This window comes from Cyclopterus lumpus, chromosome 13 (assembly GCF_009769545.1).
Source record: "Cyclopterus lumpus isolate fCycLum1 chromosome 13, fCycLum1.pri, whole genome shotgun sequence".
Classification (NCBI taxonomy): domain Eukaryota; kingdom Metazoa; phylum Chordata; class Actinopteri; order Perciformes; family Cyclopteridae; genus Cyclopterus; species Cyclopterus lumpus.
The window spans coordinates 1786736-1798573 of NC_046978.1; the positions used below are offsets into that span (position 1 = coordinate 1786736).

The following is an 11838-nucleotide window of genomic DNA, read 5'->3' on the forward strand; positions in this document are numbered from 1 at the left end:
CATGAGATTTTTTTCTCAACTGCTGTTTTCAGACGGACTGCATCTTACGATAAATCTAATTTCAACAATATATTTCACAGTTGGTCAGCTATGAATTTGTGTCAGCGTTCTACAAAGTGGAAATATCCCTTTTAAGTTATGAACATGAGATTAGGATGATATGCAATCTTATTAAAAAAGATATATATAACTGATGTAGAACCAGGTCATTTTAATGTATGTATACAGCCAAAGGTTTGTCTTTCATTACAGATCCCAACAAGAGAAGACATATCATGCTGTAGCACTGAAGAATGTGAAGATCAATCTATTCACTGACTAACTGGCAACTACAATGGATATGAGGCAGACAGAAGTTACTAATTGAGGTATTTGGCAGCAGATCAGATGCATAAACATAATATCACAACTGGCCTAAAGTATAAACGGGCCTTGTGTTTTCTGCGTGTCAGGATCATGAATTCCTGTCTCTCCTCCAATCAAAGCGCCCTCCAGTAGAAAAGACGTAGACACTGAGTTTAGAGATCAAGATAAAAGATTCAGTGCCAGGTATTTACACACCAATGTGTCGACTACAGCACAGGACATTTTGGGTTTAACGAATAAGGGCACAGGGAAAAGTTCCACATAAAACTTTGTGTTTTATTTATTTTTTCAATACTTCTTTGGTTGTCAGATGAAGAAATGTATTATCTATGTACTTTTGAAATTACAGCAGAAGTAAGAGTTTGTTGTATTTGTAGCCTATATATTTTAGCTTGCAAGCCCTAGCCTACGTGGTAATTCATTACTTTTAAAATTGCAGTTATTATAGAAATATCAGCTTTCATGCTTCAAACAATATACAAATATTCCATTAGTGAGCTTTAGAGCCACTGGTAGGTTGTTTCCTTTTAACAGAGCCAGCCAGCTTAGTTTCCTTCATCTTCCAGTCTTTACGCTAAATAATAAAATATTGGGAGGTAAGTGTTATTTATTTACCCTAAATGACTACCTACATTATTATTTGATATTATTTGAGCTACTTTAGCATATATTCTTAATAATAATAAATCTCATGTTGAGGATTAATGCCACACTTATCTCTCTATACGCTCGATTTGAAGCTCCAGCCAGCAGGTGTTTAGCTTAGAATAAAGATTGAAAGCAAAACCTAATTGTTATATAGATTAAACATGCTACAACACATTGAGCCTTTTGACTATAGCTGTATCCCTGTTGATTTTCAGTCTTTATGCTAAGTCTCCGGGCATAAATTGGTTGCTGATATTTTGTATATTATTGATGATTTGATTTGATTTGTCCTTTTTTGCCACAACATTCACAGCTGACAACCATAACATTGTCACCAAACTTCACTAGTAATAAACAGTAGTCTTATGGCATGCACACATAGAGTCCCAGAATGTGTGGAATGGGGTCTCGGAGGCCATGTTGACACCCCTCTGTCTCTCCACTTATTTACAAGGGAACCCTGCCAGTGCTCTTCTATCTTAACCACACACAGCTGTCAGAGTGGGCCTTGGTCCACCCCGCACAGAGATGCCTGTACACCTTGGCCTGCTTTATTCAATCACCCCAGCGCTGGATCTCCGTGACAAGGGGAATCCCTGGGTCAAATAGCTATTGGTTTGACGTTGGCATGGCAGCAGAGGGATACAATAGCAGACGTTTTGATCTGTTAAATCCTCTGGGAAAGATCTTGGAATCCTGTGATGGAAAGGTTCAAGGGAGCCAAGCTCATACACACTTTGTCTGGCTGTGACCCCTCTGTGTGTACGAGAGAAGGTGTGTCAAGGGAGTTTAACATTAGATCAGAGATAACACAGTTTTAAGCAGCTGTCAAGTGCAAGATGAACTGAGAGGTGTGGTAAAGTGTCACAATCCCTTTCTTAGCACCAGCATAGCAGGGAGAATGAAAAGAGCAATGGTTATACATTACCACAAGAGAGAGAAAAACACTTTACAATCAACATCTATTAATAGGAATAGTTTTGGCAAATACAATTTTTTTAATTTCTGGTGGACAAACTGACACCACTCTCATGACCTCTCAGTAAGCAGCCAGCAGGTGGTTATCTTTGTTTAGCATAAAGACTGGAAGCAGGTGTAAAGGCAGCAACATCTGCTCACTAATTAACACATTGTATCTTATTTGTTTAGTGTAACAGCACAGTCAGTACCGGTAGCTCAGTAGGTTTCAGTTCATTTAGGTTAAGAAATAGAATGATAGAAACTAAACAAAAAGACTAAAGGGATGAGGGTCTGTTATTGTCGATTACAATAAGGGTTGTGCTCTCCATAGCCTGTCACTCTCCTCTCTTCTTTCTCTCCTGTCACCCACAGGCTGGCTTCTACCATTAGACCCAGCCTCTTAAGATGGCAACCAATCGATGGCAAATGACAACCTGAGCTAGGCTAGATGTCTCCTCTTGTTTTCAGTCATTATACCAGCTTCTGGTTGTAACTCCATACTCACTATACGTGCACACAAGAGTGGTATCGTCTACAGATGTATTTCCCAAATTCATTTAAAACAATTTCTTAAAGTATGCAAAGGGGGATTAATTGGTCCAAGTTGGATTTGGGTAGAGAACATTTTATAATATAGAGATATAATAAACATAACTACTTTGATCACCGTGTACAGTATATTGGTGCCTCACTGCCCATCAACCTGTCCCCCTTTACAAGCAGTGGGACAGGAGCAGAATCTGATTTATGGGAGGGTGCCAACCACTTTGCCACAGGACCTACCCATCCTTGGTCTTTCCTGGCTGGTAGGTGTCATCCAGCAGTCCCAAAGAATATTGGTTGTAACTCAAGTGCAGTGGCATGATATTACTTTTTAAAGTATAGAAATAACTAAGTGAGGAATTAACCTCTCCTTTTTCCTCTTTGACTGGCCATACAGCATGATGAACTGTGGTATCCGCTGGATTTAAATCTACATGCCTCCAATGTTGCATTTTGGAGAGGTCGCTCTGTTATTCGTCTTTGCCCCTGTGCTTAGCTCATGCCCAAATACTGAGTGATACTGTTACAGTTTCCTATATCCATCAGAAGACATGTGTATTGTGTTTGGAACAACTGTAATCCACCTAGTATCTGCAATAATGTGTTATAAATAACCCTGAGTCCCTCCACTGTTGTGGGTCTCTGTATGGTTATAGATAGAAAACACCAGTGGATGAGATTGTGGAAAATAAGACACTCTATTGGTTGTTCAGTTGGTATGTGACATCAGTCTAGGTGTATGTGAAACATGGGCGGTCCGCTAGGGTGACTACTTTAGGAGTGGGCCCTTACCCTGGCGACCGAAGAGAACAGCAAGAAGATCAGCTGCTAATAGATGTGCCGGAGAAGAAGTGCCACAATATAATCGCAGTAACGAAGACAAGCTATCAGAGATCAAATACTACTGGAACACATAAGAACGTCTGCCTTCTCCTCTTCCTGCTTATAGTGAGATTGCTGGCAAAATAAGAAAGGTAACAGCTCACTGGCTACATCTGATTTTGTGTTATCATTCTGAATAATGTTGTCATTGTTGGGTGAATAATAAGGGCTACCGATCCAATCCAAACCTTTCAAACGGTTCGCAATGAACAACTAAGAAATGAAAATGCAATGGTTGCAAAGGGGCTTGTATCTATTTTGTTCATGCGATATGAGGGGATATTGAGGGGCCTCTCCCTGCTGAGTGATGGAACAGATGTAACAACCCCCCTAAGAAGTGGCTTATCCCTCCAATCTATGATAACAGAGGCGACAAACATGCACACGCAAAACATCAGCACATGTGCCACTGGAGACACACATACCTTGATATAAATATATACTTTTACCACCACATTATTTGCCTTGGTCATAGCTGTATTATATATGTAATTGCTCATATCTCTCTACACCTCTCAGGTCCAGGACCAGCCCCAGCTCTTTATAAATACACCAAATATCTGCATCCTTCGTACTTGTCTCCTTCTTTCCTCCCGTCCCGCTCTACTCGGGTGTGATACCAGCATGGACCGCTCGGTACAGGAGCTGTGCCTCAACTTCATCATCGTCTTAATCACTGTGTTCCTGATGTGGCTGCTGGTGAAAGCTTACCAGGACTGAACCATGGAGCAACAAGAGACGAGATGAACGAGTGGCAGAGAAGACCGAGAGATGTGTATGGATGGAAGCCAGCGTGATTTGTTGTGGGACTTTGTTGCTGATCGATTCGTCTTCAGACACAGTGTTTACATCTTTCCATTCTTTTTGTTTGGTCTGGTCCAGAGCTCTAAAATCATGTGATTGCTACAGACAGAGCAGATTGTCAATTACAAACTAGTCTTGGATCATAATTTGTATTGAGATGGAATTTTGTGGGGGAAGTCACGATGGGAGGGTGAATACAAATAAATAAACAGGGGTTTTAAAGCCACAGCTATTGGACACAGTAGTAGTACATGCAGTATCCCATGTGTCATTCATGTGATACAATGAACCATTCTGTTCTGTTTTTACTAAGTGATGAATGTATCAATGCAGATACTACATCTACTCAAAGAAGAAGACATCTACACAAATAATGAAGCATTATGTTTATGTTCACTTCTTGCCAATAAACAGTCTTTCATTTGTTGGATTAGTTTTCTGTTTCATAAAACAAATGAAGCCTATATATTTTTCTCTACAGAGGGATTCTCTCTGATAGTTGCACGTTTTCATTAAAACAAGCAGTTACTGAAGATTGTCAGGTGATTTGTGATTGATCTCATGTTGAATTATACATCATGAGAGGAGAAACAGGGCGTGCATGGATACATGACAGTCTGAAACAAATGCAAGTAATTTAGAATGAATCATTTACACAGTATTGCCATTCAATTAATGTTGTTGTGTATTAAATAATTAATATATATGTGCAGGTCTTCATCAGCTACAAACAAAGAAAAATAAAAATCAGGAAAATAACAGGGAGTCCCAATGATGTATACTGTATAAATAATCCATAAATAGTAATGTATTTTGCCAAAACAAAATAATTTGATCGATTCATGATGCAAATACCCAAATGCAGGAAAAGGACATTGAATTCCTCCTGTAAATGAAGCCTCAAAAGTGTACAAACAAAGTGTTATTTTGTCTATATTCTAGCTGTAGGAGATTTGATAAATGTACAGATACTGGTAGTTCTTCTTCAGGTGAATTCTCCTTTACATACAAAGCAGGAACAAAATATTCAGTTACTAAAATATAATGTCTAAAATATCCTTCTGATCTATAGGGTTCCTCCATGGGAGAGACCCGATTTTGAATGACACAACAGAGATCCTATTACAGCAGGTGCTTCACACATACAAAGTTAAGGATTAAAGTCTTTAAATAAAAAAAACACTGGCTCCGGTGCCCTTGTGTTATGATGATGTGTGAGTGGTGGGTGATAGTCAAAGATGGTCATTCTCTCAGTCAGCTGTCTGACATACACAGAGGTTTGAAAGACTCAAGGGAGACTCGTGGATACTTGCTCACGTCAGTGTCATATGTAGCACACACATGTATATCCACTCACAGGTCTTCATGAGTGTGTGTCTCCTGTGTCACCCCACGGGTCTTTGTATCTGTTGAAGTTGATTAGCTGGCAGTGGAACTCAGTGAGTGCTCTGGGCATGGGGGTCACTTCCTCCCATTGGTTTCTCTCACTGTGGTACACCTGTACAGGTCATAAGAAAACAGGCAGATATCAGAAGATGAATACCTTCCGTTTGTCTTTGCAATGGAATCATTTTGATCCAAATCTTTCTCTGGTGAGCTGCTGATCACATCTTCAAGGCCTCCTAAAAGCAAAGAGACATGTTGGCATCAAGTGGCCTCCATCTTTAGCTTGTGAGAAATTTGGAACGTAGCTTCTCTCACCTGAACTTCATCGGTAATCTCGTCAGGTGAATAGTCCCCACCCAGGATGTAGATTCTGTCTCTAAGACCAACCGCTCCAGCATTGAACCCTGCACACTCAAATGACCCTTCACCCTTCCACGCGCAGGTCTCTGGACAAAAGCTGTAGACCTAGATGTAGATAAATAGGCGTATTTTGAATTTAACGATAAACCTGCTCGGCAAACTTCAAAAACATAAGCCTTTTTGAATGCCCTCACACTGCAATGACTGACAACTCGTTCATTCATCAGTGACCATCTGATGGCTCACCTTGTAAGTGGACAGGTCACAGAGGTGCAGTGTGTTATTTATTGACACTGACTTAACCAGTGTAGCATGGAAGAACTGGCCAAACTCTGCCACCAGGCGGCTCCACTGGTCCTGCTGGGTGTTGTAGCAGAAGAAGCAGTCCAGTGTGGGGTTAAAGGAGTCTGTGATCTCCACCTCTGAGCCCAATGTATAGATAACACTTCCACAAGCACTGGCCTCCGGGTAGAAGATGGCAGTGGGCAGCGGGCTGACTGAGCACCAGGTCTGGATCAGAGGGTTAAAAGACTCCACCTAGAATATATGATAGAAAAGAACAGAATTTGTACTGCAAATCAAGACATCCATCCATCCATCCATTTTCAATACCGCTTATCCTCATTAGGGTCACGGGGGTGCTGGAGCCTATCCCAGCTGACATAGGGCGAAGGCAGGGGACACCCTGGACAGGCCGCCAGTCCATCGAGGGCACATGTAGGGACATACAACCATTCACTCTCACATTCACACCTATGGGACATTTAGAGATCAATTAACTGCAGCATGTCTTTGGACTGTGGGAGGAAGCCGGAGAGCCCGGAGAGAACCCACGCTGCCACGGGGAGAACATGCAAACTCCACACAGAAGGACCGCTCCGACCGGGAATTGAACCCGCGGCCCTCTTGCTGTGAGGCGACAGTGCTAGCCACTACACCATCGTGCAGCCCCGCAAATCAAGACAATCCACACTTAATAATCAACTACTGAATATATATCTTAACCCGATTGTATATAATGGAAACACCTTACCTCCAGCAGACTAGGAGCTCCCTCTCTTGGTCCATTGGTCCGTCCTCCAATGACGTACACTCGGTCCAGGCAGGTTACAGCTGTGTGCATGGTTCTGGGCTTTCGCATGGCAGGCGCAGGCGTGCAGGTTAGGGTCACAGGACAGAAGCACCAAACCTTGTCCGTAGCATCATGGAACGGCTCTGCCACATGGAGACGTATTGCCCGGCAACAGTTCCCCTGGCAACCGCCTGTCACAAACAGCTTAGATCCAGTGGAAAGACGATATGTTGGCAAATGTATTGAAGCTATACTTGAGAGTATTGTTTTAAAAAGCATGATGTATTCTAACCCCCGGAGAAAAAAAGTCATGGCCCCATTGGTTTGTTGTTCAATTTTACAATTATGGTCCTAATTTTTAGGACCAGGGTAGGACTCTCTGGCGCAGCACTTAACTGGTTTGAATCCATTTTTCTAAAACAGTGATTCCTGACCTGGAGGTCAGGAACCTCTCAAGGAGACCAAAGATAAACTCAAGGGTTAAAAGATAATTACAGGAATAAGACTATTTAAAAAATAGTTTAGTTTTTCTCACTTTTCCTTAATTGTTTTTTATATCTTCTGAAACAATAATTACCGACATACTTTTACCTTTTGAGGTCTCTAACACACTTTCAAAGAAAACAATCTGGGGAAGAAAGCTCACAACCCTTGCCAACACCAAGGCTATAACTTCTAAAAAGGTGTCACAAGTTGTCAAACAGTTGGGAACCACTGCTCCAAAAATGCAGCAGGACTCGAGGTTCAATCCCAAAACGTACCTTCTCAGCAAAGCTGGTAAGGCAGGATCCTGGTGGGTCTGGCATTGCAGTGACCCCCTCTCCGTGCCCTGTCCCCAACTCTTTCCACTGGTCTGTTTCCAGACAGTAACAGAAGGTGTGGCGGATCTCGCCGTTCTCCTCCGTCTTGTGGATGTAGATGTAGCTCTGTGTGGTGGCTGGCCTGGCGTCAGAGAGCAGGCCGCCGTCCTGATCCTGCCTGCTAAGAGCCTCTGAGAGCAGAGCGAGACACGACTTACCATCGCAGAGGAGGGCCTCTGAGTCACGCAGAGTCTGAGAGAGATGGTGAGGGGGAACACAGGAAGGTTGAGACAATCACAAGACCACATTGTATAACAAGAGTGCTGAATCAGCAAGTCCAACAAAAATCCCAAATCCCGCAGATGCAGCATGCTCATACCTTTAGTACAGGTGCAGGTAAATGGTGGAGTCTGGTTAGAGATAATAGGCCCGGAAACAGTTTTTGTCTTCCTGGGAGATTATGGCGTGTCCATCTGAGAAGTGACATCACCACGGCCTCCTCATTGGGAACGTTCAGAGCATCTGAACTTAGGCAAGCCTCCAACACATTCACCTATATGAAGCAATTGAAATAGTAAATACTGAGTTCAGGCTTTTTGATGTAGGCAGAACGATAATAAGATCACTTGTCAAATCAAAACAACTTTGGACACTTTTATTACTAAGAAAGGTACCACACTTCAAGGCCAGACTTTAGATTGTTTACGTGTAATTATAGTAACAATGTTAAGGCCTTGTGTACAAATTACATGAATTATGCACACAGTACCGCAGTTTATAAATCAAAGTGTGTGGAAGATTTCAGAAAGGCGAAGATGGCTGAAACATATTGACAAATAATCTACATAATCTACATCCTTATATAAACTAAAATGTCGTCCTTATCTCGTCCGTTTTTAAGCAGCACCTGCATATCCAGAAAGTCCTTGGTTTTGGAAAGGTCAGAGAAGTTCCGAACCACAAACTCGTTGGCACTTTGGAGGAGAGAGGCAGAGCCGTAGGCCTCAGCGAGGGAGAAGAGGGACAGACAATTACTGAGATCCATGGTTCCTATCAGGAAGTTGCTGCATGCTCGGGACAAGACTGATACCTGGGGACACATACAAGTACATATTTAAAAAACTGGCAACAAGTACATTATTAAGCAACGGTGTCTTTAATACCTGTTATTATTCAAATTATTTAACCCTGTTTGTTATGATAGTTGACTAATGATGATGTAATAATATCATGTAAATAATCCAGCACCTCTTAAATAATTTTATATATGCAGCTATGGTTACAGACTCATGTACCATCTGCCTACTGTCGTAGTTTGAGTGTTTGCCAAAATAGAGACAACATGTACAATAAACAAAGATTTGTTTAATGATGATTTCAAGAAATGTATCAAATGTGCCATTAATATAATTAATATTGTTATCCAGAATCAGTTTAGGCACAATAATCATGCGGTAAAAATCTGTTATTGGGACAGCGCTAACTGTGACCTGTATTCATATTTTGACCTGTAATGTCAAAATATGAATATATCTATATATGTGAATATGAGGAGGCAATGGTTATTGCACAAATTTAGCAAAACAATTGATTGATGATTTAAAGAAGAAAAAAAGAGAGAACAGTTGTATTTCTACCTGCAGAAAAGAGGCAAGCTGAAACAGCATGTCTACATTGCCATCAGTGATGAGTGTCTCTCCAGAATAGGCAAAGTCCAGGAAAGAACCCACCGCCACTGGACACTGGTTACCCAGAGTCACTGAACCATCACCACGCTCTTTCATGTCCACCTCAAACATGGCCCTAAAGACAGAACAGTTACTTTATTGATTGTGGTAGGTAGTGGAACTGGAAAAACAGACAGACAGAAAGATAGATAGACTACCTGAAGAAATCACTGCATGCTGCAAGGACACAGCGATGGCAGGGAAAAGTGTGTTCCTGCACCTTAATGGTGAAGTCAAACATCAAGCCTTGCTCCCTGAATGATCTGAGCACGCCCAGCAGCTGGAGTCCGTGTGACTCAGGCACCCACAGCAGTGTCCGGCCCTGTGGGACACCATTGCATTGTGGAGTACTGCCAGGTTTACTACTCCGGGGGCTGCTGCTGTAGTCTTGGGCACTGGCGATACGGGACGATGACTCTTGAGATTCATCCATCCTCCCAAATTCTATATAATATCACAAACTAAAATCAAAGATCAAAATGCATTTGCACAGAATATAGTGAGCCTGAGAAAAAGGGGTGCATAATATTAGGCGACAGAAAAAAAAGTTTAAGGAAAGCTCTGGTGTCTAGCACGTTCAGTTGTGTCACAGTTCAAATGCCGATATTAGGTTGCACACCACCTGAGATAATGAATCACTGTTAAAAGTCAAACACTTACAAGTAATAGAAATACATGTGGAATATAGAGGTATGCTGCCTGATGAAGAACATGCACGAGGCTACTCACTGTGTCAGCACCTCGGACAGCTCTCTCTGTCTTTCTCACGCCATTCTGACTTCCGGAAGCGTGAAATCACGCGACGACTCGACAGCGTTTTCTGTTTTACCTGCTATATTTATCGGTAGCATCATATTAGCTGAAAACGCGCCGTTGTGTTACTGATATTGAGATATGTATCTCTTTTATAAAATCCCCCGAGTCGCGTGTGCATGTATGCGACTCTTTGTTTGCGGTAGAGCGATGCGCAATGGCAGATGGGAGCTGTAGTTCTACTTTATTTGTAGTTTTACAGACGACGTCTTGGCTAAAACTCGACTCCTATAATGTAGTCTTGTCGTTAGAGGTTAAATCGATACCAGGTGCAGAAATATACAAGGGATACTACAGACGGAATAGGCTGTTACAAGCTTTGGGTTTTTGCTCGCTGGTGCATATTTGGCCTGCAGATAGTTCCATTTCACTCGTTTTTATTAGTTTAGGGCGAGTCAAGTTTATTTGTATAGCACATTTCAACAACAAGGCAATTCAAAGTGCTTCACATGAAATCATTAAAAGCATCAAAACATAATCCCAAAAGAAAACAAGATTTAAAAACAATTAAGAGTATTCATTAAAACATTTAAAACAGTCAAAAAGCAAGAAATACAATAAAAGTTGAAATGCAGTTCAAGAAATAAAATGCAGTAGTGAGATGCATAAATTGATTGATATCCTTGAATCTTGTTCAATTAAAGGCAACAGCAAACAGAAAAGTCTTCAATCTGGATTTAAAGGAGTTGAGGGTCTCAGCAGACCTGTAGCTTTCAAGGACTTTGTTCCAGATATGTGGAGCAGAACAACAGAACGCTGCTTCTCCATGTTTAGTTCTGACTCTTGGAACAGAAAGTAGACCAGGCCCAGACGACCTGAGGGGTCGGGTGGTTCATAAGGGAGCAGCAGATCACAAATGTATTTAGGCCCTAACCCATTCAGTGCTTTATAAACCAGCAGCAGGATTTTAAAGTCAACTCTTTGTTGGACAGGAAGCCAGTGCAAAGACCTCAGAACTGGAGTGATGTGATCCACTTCCCTGGTCATAGTGAGGACTCAAGCTGCAGCTTTCTGATTGACCTTTTACAGAGACCTGTGAACGCATCGTTACAGTAGTCAAGTCTACTGAAAATAAATGCATGGACAAGTTTCTCCAAATCCTGTTGAGACATAAATCCTCTAATCCTTGATATATTCTTCAGGTTATAGTAGGTTGATTTTGTAATTGTCTTGATATGGCTTTTCAGGTTAAGGTCTGAATCCATAACTACATTTAGATTTCTGGCTTGGTTTGTGGTTTTTAACATCAGTGATTGCAGCTCAGCGCTGACTTTCGGTCATTCATCCTTGGGACCAAAAACAATTACTTCTGTTTTATCTTTATTTAATTGAAGAACATTCCGGCACATCCAGTTGTTGATTTCTTAAATGCATTTAGGCCAGCCATTGTATGGGATTTTCGTCCCCTGGTGATATAGTTATGTAGATTTGTGTGTCGTCTGTATAATTATGATAACACACTTTGTTGTTTTTCATA

The 11838-nt window shown here is 41.5% G+C and overlaps 2 protein-coding genes across 2 annotated transcripts; one reads left to right on the forward strand and one right to left on the reverse strand.

Annotated features, from left to right (window-relative positions):
• Positions 1-4023: 4023 nt before the first annotated feature.
• LOC117741882 (sarcolipin) lies at positions 4024-4119 on the forward strand. The gene has a single exon (XM_034549131.1). It carries the CDS (start codon positions 4024-4026, stop codon positions 4117-4119), a length of 96 nt encoding a protein of 31 aa, XP_034405022.1.
• A 1310-nt stretch (positions 4120-5429) lies between these two features.
• Positions 5430-9624, reverse strand: kbtbd3 (kelch repeat and BTB (POZ) domain containing 3). Its single transcript, XM_034548712.1, has 8 exons — positions 9459-9624; positions 8729-8911; positions 8210-8374; positions 7783-8073; positions 6983-7225; positions 6196-6486; positions 5905-6054; positions 5430-5701 (listed from the first exon to the last, which is right to left on the reverse strand). The coding sequence occupies exons 1-8, from the start codon at positions 9618-9620 to the stop codon at positions 5567-5569; spliced, it is 1620 nt and encodes a 539-aa protein (XP_034404603.1). The 5' UTR covers positions 9621-9624; the 3' UTR covers positions 5430-5566.
• Positions 9625-11838: the final 2214 nt, after the last annotated feature.

Excerpts from the sequence above, each read along its gene's own strand:
- LOC117741882 (XM_034549131.1), top strand. The coding sequence starts at position 4,024 with ATGGACCGCTCGGTACAGGAGCTGTGCCTCAACTTCATCATCGTCTTA.
- kbtbd3 (XM_034548712.1), bottom strand. The coding sequence starts at position 9,620 with ATGTTTGAGGTGGACATGAAAGAGCGTGGTGATGGTTCAGTGACTCTG. Across the intron at positions 8,912-9,458 it reads AGCTTGCCTCTTTTCTGCAG|GTATCAGTCTTGTCCCGAGC; the intron begins GTAGAAATACAA and ends ATGTGTCCCCAG. Across the intron at positions 6,487-6,982 it reads GAGCTCCTAGTCTGCTGGAG|GTGGAGTCTTTTAACCCTCT; the intron begins GTAAGGTGTTTC and ends CATATATTCTAG.